Source organism: Centruroides vittatus, unplaced genomic scaffold (assembly GCF_030686945.1).
Source record: "Centruroides vittatus isolate TY-2023 unplaced genomic scaffold, ASM3068694v2 contig_1381, whole genome shotgun sequence".
NCBI lineage: Eukaryota > Metazoa > Arthropoda > Arachnida > Scorpiones > Buthidae > Centruroides > Centruroides vittatus.
The window spans coordinates 982,043-999,668 of NW_027120867.1; the positions used below are offsets into that span (position 1 = coordinate 982,043).

General features: G+C 32.6%; 2 protein-coding genes across 2 annotated transcripts; both read right to left on the reverse strand.

Annotated features, from left to right (window-relative positions):
- Positions 1 to 3,958: 3,958 nt before the first annotated feature.
- Positions 3,959 to 8,676, reverse strand: LOC136990945 (putative pre-mRNA-splicing factor ATP-dependent RNA helicase DHX16). The gene is made up of 3 exons (XM_067289419.1): positions 8,612 to 8,676; positions 6,997 to 7,077; positions 3,959 to 6,640 (listed from the first exon to the last, which is right to left on the reverse strand). The coding sequence occupies exons 1-3, from the start codon at positions 8,645 to 8,647 to the stop codon at positions 3,959 to 3,961; spliced, it is 2,799 nt and encodes a 932-aa protein (XP_067145520.1). The 5' UTR covers positions 8,648 to 8,676.
- A 296-nt stretch (positions 8,677 to 8,972) lies between these two features.
- Positions 8,973 to 17,185, reverse strand: LOC136990936 (venom protein 54.1-like). The gene is made up of 5 exons (XM_067289410.1): positions 17,034 to 17,185; positions 16,183 to 16,253; positions 15,735 to 15,833; positions 12,280 to 12,303; positions 8,973 to 9,101 (listed from the first exon to the last, which is right to left on the reverse strand). The coding sequence occupies exons 1-5, from the start codon at positions 17,116 to 17,118 to the stop codon at positions 9,027 to 9,029; spliced, it is 354 nt and encodes a 117-aa protein (XP_067145511.1). The 5' UTR covers positions 17,119 to 17,185; the 3' UTR covers positions 8,973 to 9,026.
- Between the last annotated feature and the right edge of the window lie 441 nt (positions 17,186 to 17,626).

Here is a 17,626-nt window from a genome sequence, read left to right on the forward strand (position 1 = left end):
CGTTAGAATTGGTTTGTGTAACGGGTTACATGATAGAAACAATGCGAAGTTAATATTCTCTACCGGTGATGAGATAACCTTCTGGGGACTAGCAAGATTTTACAATAATGTTAGTAATTCGAGGAATAATGCTAAAAATAACAATTATAAAAAGAATAGGAAAAGAAACCGCTGGCTAATATATAAACAGAAAAGGAGTTTAGAAACTTTAAAGAAAAATACTCCAAATGACGTCATGCTGATAAACGTCTGCCTAGTTCACTGGCGATCGGAAGTCATTGTGGAAAGGAACACGAGAGGAGAAGCTACAGACCAGACGGGCGTGGATGAACCTTGTACCCCGGATAGATAAGGAGCGTTTATCGCAGGTATTTTTGTAAAAACGCGGCAACGCGGCAAAATACCGATTAAGATTACGAACTAATAAAAATTAGGAATTTAAAATAGACGCATTCTTTAAAACAAAAGAACAGATCGAATGATAAACTAACGCGGGCTTTTCCTGGTCACTCACAAAAGCTCATGCTAACGCTGATGCATAAGTCGAGTACCAATAACCAGATGCATCATATATACGGTAAGGCACCGATCAGAAAGCAGCAACAAAAGGACCCCCCTTCTGAAACGAAATTAGACGATGACTAGCAGGAAGCGCGTCCCAGCAGGAACAAAGTGTAATTACAAATAACAGGCTTATTACAAACAGGCTTATATTACAAATAACATTGCTTAGATGCAGATCAAACATTGTATCACAGAAAATCCATCCCCGAAAGAAATGAAATATGGACCGACTAGTTATTTCCAAAACAATGGTCGAATATGTCTGGAAATTATTCCATGACATTCCAAGCTCAGGGCACGGAGGAGTGAAAAAGTCCAGGAAGAAATTACAGACACAGTTCTATTGGCCTGATATGAACGAGGACATCACACACTATTGTCAGACACGTCAAGAATGCAATATGCGAAGACACCCTCTGCATAGACACCAAACACCCTTACAAACATTTCCTAAGATAACAAGGCTATTCGAGAGAACAGTTTTAGATATTCAAGGTTCTTTTTCCACCACTAGAAATGGTATAAATATCTTCTAGCTTTTGTGGACCATTTTTCTAGATAGGCAGAAGCAGTGCCATCACCACATATTGCGGCCAAAACAGTCGCTAAAGCATTTGTCATACTGATTGTCTTGCGGCATTCGGTGCCCAAGCAATTATTGACCGATAGAGGCGCAAATTTTACTTCAAGAATGATGAAAGACGTATGTGATTTGCTGCATATAGAAAAACTTTTCACTACCTCATATCATTCACAATGCAATGCAATGGCGGAGCGCTAAACTAAACGTTGATAGATATTTTAACGCGTTGCGTGGACAAAGACCAGCGCAATTGGAATGAAATGAACCCTTACGCGCACTTTGCCTACAATACGACAGTGCTTACGACAATAAACGAAACCCCATTTTACCTTTTGTATGGCCGCGATCCTATATACTCGTTTGATATAGTTACTAATAGACCTATTTACGATATTAGCGAAAACTATGCAAGATAATTAAGGTCAAGATTGGCATTGTCACGCAAACTAGCCCAGGAACATGTAGAAAAAGCTGCAAATGACAGAAAATTATACCATCGGCGAAAGAATAAACCGTACAAATACTTAATAAGTTTTATTAAACATAAAAATTTATGTACAATTTTAATTGTTGAAGTAATTATAATTCTGGTTTGGACATACATCGACTGCAATGTGTGTTTTTGGTTAAAGTTCAACGTGAAAATGGTTTCCTCCCGTAGTGCATTATTCTGTGGTGACATTTTTTACAAGTAGAACATCGGTCGAAATTATAATTTTGAGTATTATAAGTTGCTTTGGCCAGTTATATTCGTTTAAACAACAGCGTAACACAGTTTTTTTTATTAAACACGAGAACACCGCTTAATGTTTCGTTGCCACTGTTTGGCCAAGTGTTTGTCACTGTCGTTGTTCTATGAACTTTAACCGAAGTGAAAGAACGAAACTCGAATAGAGTCGAAATATCCGTCCGTAATTTGGGATGGAAAGTCAAGTCCAGTAGATTCAGTCGTAACCAGGTAAAAGGTCACTTTCGGGTGGCTGGGTCACATTCGGTGGAAAGTCGAAATTCGCGTAAGAAGGCCTCGGCAGAAAAAGGGTTTATGTTTTCCAGCAGCAAAACAACCTTTTCCACCAAGGCCTTGTACGCTCGACGGATTCTTCCACCATTTCTTCGGACTTGTTTCAGTCCTGTTTCACCTGACCGTATCTCCACTGTCCATTCCGCAACTTCCGGGTATCGTCGCTCATGATAACGGACGAAAGAGGAGGCGCTGTCGACCGCCCATTTGACGTCGGGTGTTTGCGACTCCTCCTCCGCATCTTTCGGAAGCATCGGTATTACAGAGGCGCCATCCTAGAGCTGGGCATGGCCCGAGGTGTGCCACTTCTTCAATTCTTTGAAATTGTCCATTTTGCAAAGGAAAATGAGCGAATGTTATGAAAACAGAAATTGAATTAATGAAGAAATATTCCTATTCTTATGTGAATTGTAAATTTCCAATGCAAAAATGATTGTTTCGATTCCTTAAATATTATATTAAATCTCTATTTATTATATATAATAATTTTAACCTTTTCGACAGTTCTTAATGTTCGATAGAGAAATTAGTTTATAAAAAATTGTACTATTCTGTTGACTGCCGTAAAACAAAACATCTGTGAAAAGAGAGGAAAGGAGACGATGAATGAAGACGAATTATTCTAATTAATTAAGATTCGGACGGGATGTTAATGTATATACGTATGTACTCGTAATATATAAATTATAGCGGGGAATAACAGATTTAAAGTAGGTTATTTATTAATTTTTATTTTATTTTGTTAATTTTCCAATGGAATTGTTAATGAAAAGGTGCGATTCCTCCGAAAGAAACCGATCAATTGTTATCGAAAACCATCGCCGCTAATTGTGTATTTTGTTTATCAAAGTTAAAAAGTACTTAAATCTAGAAAGATCGTAGTCTCAACTTACTTAAATAATCGCTGCAAACGAAGCAAAAAACTCGAAAAAGCACTGGCATTAAATAATCGCACGAGTCTACAATAGATCCTCTCTCAACAACAAGAGAATTTTATTGTTGCGACTCAATTTAACGTTAAAAATTTAGATTTTGGGGTGAATTTCGTCATCTCTGTCTGTAAAGAGTGGGATTTCGACGGATCATTGCACGAGTTTGTCTCGAGCCTTTTACTCGTCCTCACAGACAACACGAGCAATAATCGATTCACATAGGGTTAACTTACGTATTTCACGCCCACGCACGATTATCTCGACCCCTTGACCATTCCGACAATTGCACACAGTCAGAGAACTTTAATATAAAACTAAATTGAAAATTATGCCGCCATTTAAAAAATTCCCCAAATTCATTGCAAATCGCCTTCCATTTCGTGCAAAGGGTGCATGCACGTAGGGCAGTATTTATTGCAGTATAATGTTATTTGATTTATGTGATTTCTGATTGAATGAACATTGTAATACTAGATGTATTATTCGCATTTGTATTCAAATTATTTGAATGTTTTTTTCAACCCGAGAAAGAATTATGAATTAGCTCGAAAACTTTAGTTAAATGTGAATACCGTGAGGTTCCGGATCGGGTGTGAAACCCCAAAAAACGTATTTAAGATTATTTAAGTCTCTCTTATAACAGAATTAAAATTATAGTATGTTCTTAAAAATTGTACACTACGTTCGAGAATTTTAAATATTTTTTATTGTATTTATATTAGTTTTTATGTTTTATACATTTTAATCGTTAGTATGAATTTAGTGACACAAGAAGCAACAAAAAGAAATCGATAGCCCCATCAATTCCTAAGAGGACTGAGGAAAAATGAATTTTTCAGTGTGACCATGATGACACGTTTACTTTTTAAATGAGGAAAACCATCCTTTATTTTGTGTTTGAGATTTCTTTGATTTGGTTTCTTTAGCACGTTTCTTGCGTCTCTTATCATCGTTGTCATCTTCGTGATCATCTATAGGTAACTTCATGGAACCCGAAGACTTACCATTGGCTCGGCTGAATTTAACTTCCTGAGATTTTTTCGATTTTTCTTTTGGACTCGAATCTTCACAGATTCTTCCACTAATTCCTTCCGGTGTTTTCTTTCCGAATTCCGGTGTCGTCACGATTACGTAAGATGGTGCATGTAGATCATCGCACTTTTCGTGACCATAATAGCAAATCTTTACACCTTTCTTATTTGGTTTTGGTCTAGGATATTTCTGCATTGTAAGTTTACGCAGTCGTTTCTCGTCAAGTTTTTCGTGAAGAGATGATTCTGCCAATTCGTCCTTTTTTGGAACATCCACGAGGACGTGAGCGTAAACGTGAATATCATTACATTTTTCGTGACCGTAATAGCAGATATCCATTCCTTTCTTCTTACTAGTTTTTGGCATGGCATACTTCATTGTTGGCGCTTTAATGTGTTGTATCTCATCGATTTTCGGGGGTGAGTATGACTTATTTACAGGAGACTTACGTTCTGGAGCTTGACTGACTAATCCTTGTTTAATATTTTGTTGTCTAACTTGACCTTCACGAGGTTCGGCTGTGAGTAGAAGTGAATCTTTCAAAGGTTGATTTTTTGATGATACTTCACCAAGGCACGGATTCTGTGTGATTGAAAACTTCGATTCTTGTAAATCAAGATTTTGAATAGATGGATATGATGAATTCTTTGTCGATACCTTAAACGGCTCTGTGCAATCCACTTTGACTAAAGTATGCTTGGAGCTCGATGGCATAACTACTATGGTAGGTATGACAGCTTGATTTACGTTTGTTGAGAAGTTCTCAGAAACCTCTCCTCCAATAATTTCTCTCTCAGAAAACTGTGCTGCTGGTGGAACAAAAACAAGTGGTGTAACATTTTTAGCATTTACAGGAAAATTTTTGTGGTTAAATTCATCCGAATTTGATGGAAAAATAATGACAATTGGTTTATCCGTGACAGATGAAGGTAATGTTTTGATGACATCGCGTGCAAATTTGCTCCATTTCTTCTCCTCTGGATTCTTCGAGTGTTTTATCTGCGTGCTTAGACTTTTTCTTCCTGGAGCGATTACTATAGCAGCTATATCGGTTTGTTTTGTGTGTTCGTGAGACTTATTCGATCGATCTTGTGCAGGAACAGCGATAACTGTTGGCCGTGTATCGTATTCTCTCGAGGAAAGAACATCTTGCATACGGAACAAAAGACTCGATTTTTTATCCGGAGAAGTGAATCGCTCGGGTTGTATTTTTGAGTTAGAAGACTTTTTGATATTGTATGGTTCTTCCTTCTTTGTCTCGACTTTCGAAGATGGCATTACAACAATATTTGTGTTTGTATCAGAAAATGGTTTAACTATGTCTTCTAGTTGATTAGCATTCTTAACCGAAGTATGTTCTGGTACAAATTGGCTTACTTGAAACTTTGCATTGAACGAAGAGTCATTGGCATGTGGATTGGGATGAATATTAATGGCTACTCCTGATAAGTTTTGGTTTTTTGAAGATTGAGCCGAATTTAATCCTTCAGAAGCGACTGTTAATATATAATCGCCAATTTGGAATGTCTTATTCCGATCTCTAAATGGAAATACAACGGATAATTCTTTCGATTCTGATCTTTCTTCTTGGGTATCATTTTCACAATCGCTAGATGATCCATTTTCTTCAACACTCGACATATATTTCACGTTTTTGGTCCATGGATTTTGTTTATTTTTCATTTCCTCGGCATTCGTAGTTTTATCTAGATTTTTCTGAATTGATGCGAATAATTCCAGATTTTCATTATTCTCCAAATTCTCGAAATTAAATCCATTTGATTGATTTTTCCCTTCTTTTTTCCATTGTGGTTTTGAATTAGTTTCATCAAAATCCACAAAATCTTTATATTCTATCGATTTTTCCTGATGGTCCTTACGTCGTCTGTCATTTGAACTTTCTTCCATTTCGTCATCATCGTCTTCCTTTAAAATATCCGTTATAATCGAAATCAGATCTTTTAATAATTTTTGTCGAGATTTGTTATTTAAAGATTTCATTCTTTTTCTTGAGAGTTTTTCTTTCACTTCTGTTAAAAGATGCTCGTTACTCGAAGAAGTTTCTGAAGATTCGTTCTGATCTTCAAGAAGAGTATTATTATTTACTGTATGATAATTTCTTATAATTTTCGCCTTTTGATTTTGTAAATTATCTAAATTTCGATTTACAAAAGACACTTCTTCTTTACTGGTATTCGATGTTTCCTCGGAATCATTTTGCGAATATTCTTGGCTTTTAGTTCTTAGAAAAATACTATCTTGTGGACTGGTTTCGTCAGAAAATTTCTTAGAATGGTGATCTGACGATGCAGAAGATACATTCGCATCACTAGATGGATTTGAAAGTACCGTATCTGAGAAATCTTCATTTTTAAATTCGTAAAGTTGAGTTACCTTGGATTTTCCGCTCTTAGTCGATTCTTCTTTGTTTCTAGAATTAGATGAATCTGAGCAAAATTCGTCCTCAACTTTGACCTCACGATTGATAGATGTTACTTCTTTCGTATCCTAATTAATCAAGGTTTATATATGTTTATTTTAAACACTTGTTTTAATTATAAAATGAATAACTATAAAACTTTTATGTTAGACGGCCGGATGGCCGAGCGGTAAAGGTGGCAGCCTACCGCTCTGGGGGACCCGGGATCGAATCCGAGCGGGTCGAATAATCCCCAGGAATTTTTCGGGGGGTGGTCCGTTCGGATATGTCGGGCCCCGTCCCTCACCACCCGGTCGCCCCATTGTGGGCCTGGCCGAACCCATAATGGGCCTACTAAAAGAGGCCCTCTTAGTGCCCACAGGGCGGAAAGAGTTAAAAAAAAAAAAACTTTTATGTTTGCTGGAAGCTAAATGAGAACATTTACCAGTTTACTTGATTGTTTTGACATTGATTCACTTGAAGCATTGTTTATGAAATCCATAAAACTAAGTTTCGGAGACTTATTCTGAAATGAAATGAAATTATCCTAACTCTCACAAAAATTTGTAATGTGAAATTTATAGTTCAAATTTTGTTTTAATCGAAAGGGTGAGTGGAAAAGTGCTATAAGTGACCATTACAGTCAAACCTGTTTTTATGCGGTCTTTTTTTGTGCGATTTTTTATTTGTGCGGTATAGTCGGCGACTAGTCTCGTGCGTTTTGTCACGTCTCACGTTGACTTATTATAGCTAAATAAACTTATTATAGCAATATTATTTCACGAATATGCGAAAAATGAAATAATTTATTTTTTAAGTCAACAAAACACCACCTGGACAAAAATATGTAAAACAGACGATAGACGAGACGATGCAGTCAAGCGCTGACATCTGTTGTCAATAAATTCTACGTCTGTTTTAATTACGTTAATTAAACCTTCAAAGCGCTTTCGCATTCCTGGACCATTAAGATCAATTTACGCTTTGAAATGAATCTTAAGGTAAATATACTGTATTATTTACGTATTTTCTAAATCAGATTCCAAAAGGTTTGGCGAGATTCCAAATAGCTGCCAAGCCTCGTCATGGTTTCGTTTAAAAAAGCAATTCCTAGTTATTTCGTACGGTTTTGAGTTATTTTCTATGTGAGACTTTTTTATGCGGTCAATAGGGACCGCATAAAAAATATTTTTTAAATTGTGTTGCGAAAACTATTTTTTATAGCCACTCGTGAAGTTTCGTGCGATTTTTTATGCGTTTTTTTATGGGCTCCCTATCCACCGCATAAAAAACAGGTTTGACTGTATATTCAAGTTACTTTCTGTTACTTGCACTACTTTTCTAACGAACCTCTCAATTATTTTGATTTTAAAGTTCATTCTAAACCGATAGATCAGTATTTTTACAGTTCAGTTATGTTGACATGGCATTTCTATTTAGCGAGAGTTTGATTTAGTTTAGTTTTATGGTGTAAGACAACGTAATATATAGTTCAAGGGTGGACTTTTTATGGATAACTAACCCCTTATTTAGGCGCTTGACACGTGAAAAAACCCGAAATCCAAATGGCCACCTCGTTAGTTGGGCGCCAACCCACGACCAACTACCACTAGTTCAAAGATTTTTATCCACTAAGCCATTTAATAAGGGAATTGCCTGTTTATAAAAGAAAATATAAAAGTTTTATTGTTTAAATTGTAATTTTACTGATAAATATTAACATTTTAAACATAATAAAATAATTAACTTATAAATTTGTAAATTATGTTTTTTATACGTTCAAGCCATCTTACTCCTTGTTTATTTTTCCAACTCCCCTCCTTTCCACTTAAACATAATGACAAAATTAAGTTAAAATATTTAATTAAAAAAATTAACCATTAAGTTCAATTATTTATTCGTAAATTATATGAAAAATTAAGTAATTTTCTACGTAAAAATTAATTTAAAATTTGATTTTTGAATTAAATCTCATTTTCCATTTGCTTAATTTAAATCATGATTATTATGTAACTATTAAAAAATATAAATACTGTATATGATTGTAATGAATATAACACCTTATCTTTTTTTATTTTACTCAATATTCTTTTCATTATCTTCTTAAATATTCTAATTTTCTTTAATTAAAAGCCTTACTTTCTCACATTGTAGCTTATTTGTTTATGCTTATTAAAATCACCTTAAATATTCTAAAAACAATCATTTTAATAATGTTATACAAACAATTATTGATAACAATAATGCAATATATTATGAATTTTAAATTTAAAAATTCCGATAAATATGAATTTTTTTAAAGCCTTTCACATGCTTTAGTTTATACAACACGAAACATGGCTACAACTCCATTGTTTAAGCTTAATTTGTATGCATTTAAATTGAAATTATTAATCAAAAGAAGTAAAAAAAGTCGTAAAATTTTATGTATTTAACTTTATTGAATATTAAAAATGAGGGAATAACATGTTTATGTTAAACGAAACATTTTTTGATCGCTAGTTCATCCATTTTGTGAACGTCTTCTGTGTAGTTCACAATAAAAACACTCTGCAAAATAATAAACTATAGTAAAATATCTTGCAAATTCTTTAAAAAAAATTGTAATGAAGTATTAAAATGTCGATTTTATAAAGTTTAAAATAAATAGCAACTTTTTAATTTGTTCTCACGTAAATCGATCCCGTTACTGGAAATTCGACTATTAAAGTTAATTACAGAGAAAATATTTAAAAAAATTACTGTAATTAAAATTTTATTTATTTAAATCTCAAATCAATTCTATAAATATAATTTAAATTTTAAGTAGAATTTGTGTCTATAGTTTAGTATTGTAACTATACTCAATTGTAACTTATTTTGAAAGTTTAAGGCTGTTAAACTTTTCAATTTTTATATAAAATATGAGTTAATGTAAGCCTTGGTGCCAAGATGGCGGCTCGTCTCCGATTCCAGCAAGGAAACAGTGGAACGCACGTTCTAACCTAACCTATTCTAATAAATTACTATAATTAGCAGCAACCAAATTATTAGAATAGGTTAGAACGTGCGTTCTACTGTTTCCTCGCTGAAATCGGAGACGAGCCGCCATCTTGGCACCAAAGGTTACATTAACCAAAATGGGTAACAAATATACGGAAATGAATATCTTAATAGACTTACTTAATTGTACTATCAGAAAGTACACAAAAATTTAAATTTTCCTTCTTTTCTGACTTATGGAGGACTAATCCATTTACTAAAAATAAAATAGAATTAAAAGGTTAAAAAACCAAACCATTTTTTGTAGAGAGAAAAACACTTTTTATTACTTCACACTCATCCCTAAATGCATTTTGCCAGTTCACTAGCCTCTTCAGTAGGGCTTACAAATACAGCTCAAATTGCCAACTGTGGTAAATATCCATTATAGTCTCCCACCCCGCGTTTACAACTTATATACCCGACAAGGTTTACCCAGCATTCCGCTGGTATCGAGGTCATTATTCAAATTTACTGAGTTACTTTGCATAACAATTGCAAAATATTCTTTTAACCATATTTGTTTCTTTGTATGCAATCTTTACTTTATTAATATTAATTTGACAATTATTAGCATAAATGTAAAAATACCGGGAAAGTATGAAGTTTTAATCGTATTGCAGCGAGACGTTCTGATAGTCTGACTTTTAACTTCCGTTCAGTTTCTACAATGTAAAAACTTGGAATTCCACACGTGCATTGTAATCTGTACACCACACCTTCTTCTTCTAACGGATCTTTTTTATTAATATTTCTTATTTGCATTAGTTCAGATAACCTGTTTTTTTTAATAGGAGCTAATTTTATTAGTTTCACAAACGTTTTTTTGATATTTCTCATATAATCCTTTGATATAGGGAAAAGAAACATACTTTTTAACTTCCTGTTTTTTCTCGACTTGATATCTATTTGACATGAAATCATCATATCACTTTTTAAACAAGTTCCCTGTGTATCTATTCAACATTTAATGTTTTGACTTCTTTTTCTCTCTCACATTACATTTAGTTGTTCTGGAAGTAAGATTTTTCCAGGAGACTTTTTTTTTTTTTTTTTTTTTAAACTCTTTCCGCCCTGTGGGCACTAAGAGGGCCTCTTTTAGTAGGCCCATTATGGGTTCGGCCAGGCCCACAATGGGGCGACCGGGTGGTGAGGGACGGGGCCCGACATATCCGAACGGACCACCCCCCGAAAAATTCCTGGGGATTATTCGACCCGTTCGGATTCGATCCCGGGTCATCCAGAGCGGTAGGCTGCCACGTTGACCGCTCGGCCATCCGGCCTTTTCCAGGAGACTATAATGGATATTTATCATAGTTGACAATTTGAACTATATTGTGTATTTGTAAACCCTACTGAAGAGGCCAGTGAATTGGCGAAATGTAAATGGTTTAGAGTTGAGAATGGTTTAGTCCTCAATAAGTCAGAAAAGAAGGAAAATTTAAATTTTCGTGTACTTTCTGATAGTACAATTAAGTAAGATTGAAAAATTCTGACTCCATTGTTTTAAATAATTTATTTCATTTTTATAATATCTTAATAGAATAGTTAATAAACGTTGAAACAAATAGAGAAATAGAAAAAATAGATAAACATTTCAAAAATATAACAGAAAATAGATAATAAAATCATACAAAATATGAATACACCTAATTCTGTTCTTATACCGTAAATAAGTCCACGAAAATCCACTTTTTAGTGGTTTTATTCACTTAGTTTTAGATTGGTATACGGCAACACGACACGTGGGCTATCTGCCGAGGGGGGATGCCTCTCGTATGAGAAACTGGTCCCTATTTAAGTGTTACTAATGTGAAGAAACCCCAATAAACTACACGTGACCATCCCGTTGATGTTCGGTAGTGTTCGGTGGTTTTATCCACTCGGCCACTGTGGACCCTTAACTTAGTCTAGAATGGGATTCGAATCTCCTCTTCATTCATACTACTCCAGCAGGGATTTAATTACATAATATCTTATTAGGATATTTAAATAAATCGAAACAAAAATTCGTATAAAAAAATGCTGAATTAATTTTATATTTACAATTGTAATTTACTCTCATACATCAAAGAATCTTTCTTTCTTTCGGCTAGAGGAGTGTGTAGCTCAAACGCAAAGAATCCTCTATGAGAGAATAAATCTACTGTGGAGTCTCAGTTTTGCTTTTTCGAGTGAAGAACACGCCCTCATTATGGGCTTGGCTGAACTCGCAAGTATCATTCAAAAGCCCTCTTAATACTCACACCTCAGAATATTTTCTTAAAATTTACTTGCAAGCGTTGGCAGTTTTCGGTTGTGTGAGGTTCTAACAAGTGTGGATTTGGAGGCATCTTTTATAGAAATTGGTGATGTAAAGCCCGTAGCATACGATATTTTATATTGTAAATTGTCTAGGATTTCAGTTAATACTTGGTTCTGAGTACTACATCAAGGTCTACTATCGATAAGTATATATATTTATGAACGTCGAGTGCCTGTGTGCTTTTCTTAGAGTCTCTAAAAGTAGGTAAAGACCCAGTTTATCTATATTAAACCACTATTTCTTTATTGTTTCATGAGCAGTAAGAATTTAAAATAGCCAACATTTAACTATTAGTTCTATAACTAATTAATTTTTAACTACTCAAACATACTTAGACATTATTGGATTAGTTTTGAATATTAAAAAAAAAACTAATAATAAAAACAAACTTCGAATACTCACCGCTTCTTCAAAGCACCATCTTTTCTGTAAATTAAAAACAATGGTAATTAGACTTAATTAGACTAGTTAAATAAGTTACATCGAGAAACTCAAAACGATGTTAATCGACGTAGTTAGTCTGGGGAGCAGTTTGAGCAGTTAATATGTCACAAATAAAAGATTATAAGCGATTTATTCTTGATTTTAAAAAATATGATAAAAAGTACAGATAAAAAAGAAAAGTATAATAAAAAAAAATTATTTCTTGGAAAATATAATTAACTCTCAGATAAGATATAATCAAAAAACGCTTAATCTTTGACGCTTAATAACAAAGAGGTATTTTGACATTTTTGAGTGCTATTTTTTGAATACAAAACCAGACAGTTGCTTCATATTTTTGAAGCAACTGCCTGGTTTCAAACGTCAAAGATCAAGAGTTTTTTTTATTATATCTTATCTGAGAGTTAATTATATTTTCCAAAAAATAATTTATACACATTCCTGGGTTCTACTGAGCATTTAGACACTAAAATCATCAAAATCTAACGTGGGAATTTTTTAAAACTCGGACACGAAACCATAAAAAGTCATCCCAGAAGCCTGCGCTCGCTTACTGCTCGTCCAGGCAATAATTATAATTAGAATTTATGACAGAAGAATACAAATATAAATTTCTCTAAAACTGAAATTTTACATTTTGTGTAAAGAAAAGCCTACTGAATTCTTTATAAATGCAACCTAAATAATATTATAAAAACAATGTAAAACCTAAAACAAGCCTAAACCCATATTCTCTGCAATGATTAGCAAGTAAGGCACTAAGTACTGTATGTCTGTATCTCAAATTGACAATAAACATATCTAATTGAACCTAATTCGGAAACATTCTTATTCTATTTTTGTAAAAAAATTTCTATTACGATATTTACGATATTCTATATTTTTCTTTTTGTTGGATAGGAATATTATCATTTCACGATCGGTTACGATAGACGTGTAATCTTGGCTACATACAGGTGGATGGAGCTTTCGAATGGAGTCCAAATCGTATATTGGCTTTACTTGCCCTAAATAAGAAAGGTCTATCGTGGGAGACGAAATCTAATGGTCTATGAAATCGCTATTGCTTATCAGCAGTATTAAAGTTGCTTTATCAGCTAAGCACGCTCATTATCTCTATGATTTAAACCATGGTTTAAACAGAAACGGCGACATTTGTTAAATTCAAATATGTCTATTGAAAGTGCCGCTTTTTGTGATCATTTCTACTGATATGTATTATCCTTGTTTCTGTTTTTTGAGTGGTAAAAACCAAGATTATGAGATGTATAAGCTCTGTGACAATAATATTAACAGCACAAGTGGAAAAGTTCTATTAATTAAAACAAAGCAGCAGAAAATTACATATTTAAAATGTGTGGCCTATCTCCAATCAAATAACATTAATGAAATTAAATTTCGTGATAACCTAACCAGTTCTTTAAAGTTTATATCAGTGAATATGAAATTACAAAGTAGTTTAATTTTATATCTAAATTTTATAATTAATATACAGTAGTATAAAATGTTACAATGATTTAATCTTAAATATATAGGCCTACTAGTATACCAAAACGTATTTCGGACTCTTTTGGAGTCCCTCTTCTGTTAGAGTTTGATAAAAACAAAATATACATAAAAATTACATTATAAAGGCTCAAATAATCACGAAAACACCACAATTATATAAACTGATGTTTTATTATGTGTACTATACAATAGATTCTATCTTTTTTCTGTATTTTTTATAATTGATCCAGCCGTGGACAGTAATTGAGACCTCTGGAGGATTAGCGAAATTCTTACACAAAAACATTTGATCATTTATTATACACATTTACAATCATCAACTGTCGCACAGTTGATGATTGTAATGAATGATTGACAGTTAACTGATTGTAAATGTGTATAATAACTGATAAATAACCACAAAATAAACTTTTTGTTCTATCATACTTTCGTTTCTAATATCATATTCACTGATGTGATAAGCCGTAATATTTGAAGAACTGATTAGATTATCACGAATTTTAATGTAACTAAGGCAAAAAAAGCAAATAATAAAATACTAATGGAATTTGCAGCCGAAGAGTTTACTTTGTAACGTTTAGTGCCGTGTTACAAAACAGACTGCGACAATGATATTGCGCGAAATACACGCATTATTGTCACCGCAATCAATTGAATATAATACAATATATCATGACTGAGACTGGTAGCACATAGCATTTGCAATAATTTAATTTGATTTAAAATATTAAATCTTCCGAATTTATGCGAAATCTATGAGAAATTTTCTAGCTACTTTTATATAATATCTTGTTAACTTATTTTAATATTTTTTCAGTAACACCATAGATAAATATTACGTAATTGAAAAGTAAATGACAAAAAGACTGTAACTGTTACTTAATAATAGTATTTATATTGGCAAAACATGTACTTTGAAGTCTTTCAGTTTATTAATAAATCGAAGTGATTTATCTAATCTATATATATAAAAACGAATGTATGTCTGTCTGTGTGTCTGTCCTTCATGCATTACCACACCATTTATCCGATTGCCATGAAACTTCGGGAAGTTGTTTAATACACTCCCGCGAAGGTTTGTGGCATATGTGAAGACCACCATTTCCCCCCTTTCAAAAATATATTTATATATGGATTAAGCCTTTCATGTCCAACAGATGGCGCTAACTTCCGACGACTTAAGTTTGCTTTTCTGTGAGGCATTATGCTTTTCTGTGAGAATGGACTAAAGCAGATCATTTTCTATCTATCTATATAAATAAAATATAACGTTCGTTTGTTCCTACCGATTCCTTTGAAATTTTGACACCACGTTGCATTCGAATACGCACGTGTTTTTATATAATATACATGTCGAAATTCCCCCACTGGGGAGAGAGGGACAGGATTAAGGCTTACTGTGAAGAACTCGGCTTCTATTATACTATTTTGCATGCGGTTTTTTGCGTTTTTAATTGCGTTTTAATAGGTTACGTCAACAGAATATACACTAAAAAGGGATTTTTCGATATTCCCCAGCGGGGGAGAGGGACAAGATTAAGGCTTACTGTGAAAAACTTGGCTTCTATTTATACTATTTTAGATGCGGTTTTTTGCGATTTTAATTGCGTTTTAATAGGTTACGTCAACAGAATATACACTAAAAAGGGATTTTTCGATATTCCCCAGCGGGGAGAGGGACAGGATTAAGGCTTACTGTGAAGAACTCGACTTTTATTATACTATTTTAGATGCGTGTTTGATTGCGTTGTAATAGGGTACGTCAAGAGAATGTACACTAAGAAGGGATTTTTTGAAATTCCCCCCACGGGGAGGCGTTATACATTTATAATAGATACATTTTGAGCCACAGCAACGCGTGGCCGGGTCTGCTAGTTTAAAATAAACCTCGAAAATAATCTTACCTGTTCAGTTGTAAAAGTTCGATCGCAAGCTATTTCGTTCAATTTAAGAAAAGAATCTTCAGTATTGTGTAATAGACACATCAAAAAACTTCTTGAATACTGAAATTTCCAAAAATTTATAGAAATTATTATAAATAAACTATTATATTGCATCGAGTTAAAAAGACAAGTATTTTATTCATTTTATTAACAAAAAATATACAGGTTTGACTGTAATTAAGAAAAATGAACAAAAGCTTTTGTTTGGCTATTTTTAGGCTATTAAGCAACTCGCCGTTAAAGTCATTTGCCATTTAACTGTATAGAGTCGCCATCTGTCAATCACTTTAATAATCAAAATATTTGGATTAAATTATTATTACAGTACTTTTATTATTAATTTAAATAAATAAATAAATAAATATATATATATATATATATATAATTATATATATATATAAAAACTAACATTTATCAATCCTGGATCGGTATATTTGATGTAACATTCAAGTACTTCTTTTCTTTTTTCTGGTTCATATGCTGTGAAATGGAGGAACGAGAAAAGAATAAGTAAAAAAAAAGAAAAATGTACTAAAAAATATATATTAAATTTCCTAAGCATTTTAAAATAAATTTTTATTAGCAATTAATTACTATTAGTTTAAATTAATATACAACTTCCACCATATTGGAAAAGAATGAAACAGATTGCATTGGCTGATAACATGGAGGAATTGCACGGTGCTGACAACTTACTTTAACTGAATCGGGATTATGTGTAATTTATAAGAAAATAAATACTAAAACCATTTCAGTAAATGTTAAATTATATCGTAAATATGATCTGAGTAAGTATTCCAAAAATAATTTTGCTGCCATTTGCAGAAACAGGAATGTTTTGTAGTATCTAAAACTGGTTAATTTACAAGTTCTGGATTCTTGTCACGTACATTAAGATTATAAAGTCAAAAAATAATTGTAACATATAAAAATATATGCGTATATAAGAGATTTTGTATAAATATTTTCTTATATGAAAAGAAAAAAAAAAAAAATACATAACAGTTCAAACACGTGTGCTTAAACCCACGTGTTTTTGCACGTGCAAATTATAATCCCTACAATTACAATTAATGAATCATGCCGCTATTTTATTATTTAATAGCACACTCGTTACATATCTTTTAATACACATCTAAAAAGAATATTTTAGTGAAAATGTATAATAATTTTTAAAATTAAATTACAACTAAAAATAATTGTAATTTAAGCAAAAATTATTAAACTGAAGAGGAAAAAAATAATAATAATAATTTTTACCGCATAATTTATCCTTCAGAGTTTCATTAAAACAATAACCGTAGCAAACAATCGTGAAGAAAACAAAAATAATTAATGAATTCATATTGCTTTCTTCTAGTGTCAAATGTGAATACTCCTATGCTGACAACAATACCACTAGAACGTTATATAGGAGGGTCTATACATATGTTTATATACAACGCACTTTCAGCAATTACTTCCCACTACATTGATAAGTTCTAACCAATCTGCTTGCTTTAATTATGCTTAGTTAAAAAAATAAATAAATAAAAAATAAGAAGAAAAGTTTAATTAATATTGTTATTTTATTCTTCATTCCTTAAATTTTTAGTGTAATTAATAATGTGAGGATTGACTTATAAATATACAGCCTGGTCCAAACATTAGTTAAGGTGTTTTGAAGGGTGTCAAGAAATAATCAAAGAGTTTTAATAAGAAAATATTATTTATTACTCATTATTATATTAAGCGCCCTTATGTTTACGTTTTCTTTGTTCTCTGCTTTATGCCTCTGGTAATAAATTATTGTTTATTTGTTTGTTCCATTGCATTTAATTTGTTTATAATTGTAAACATAATGCTGATATTAA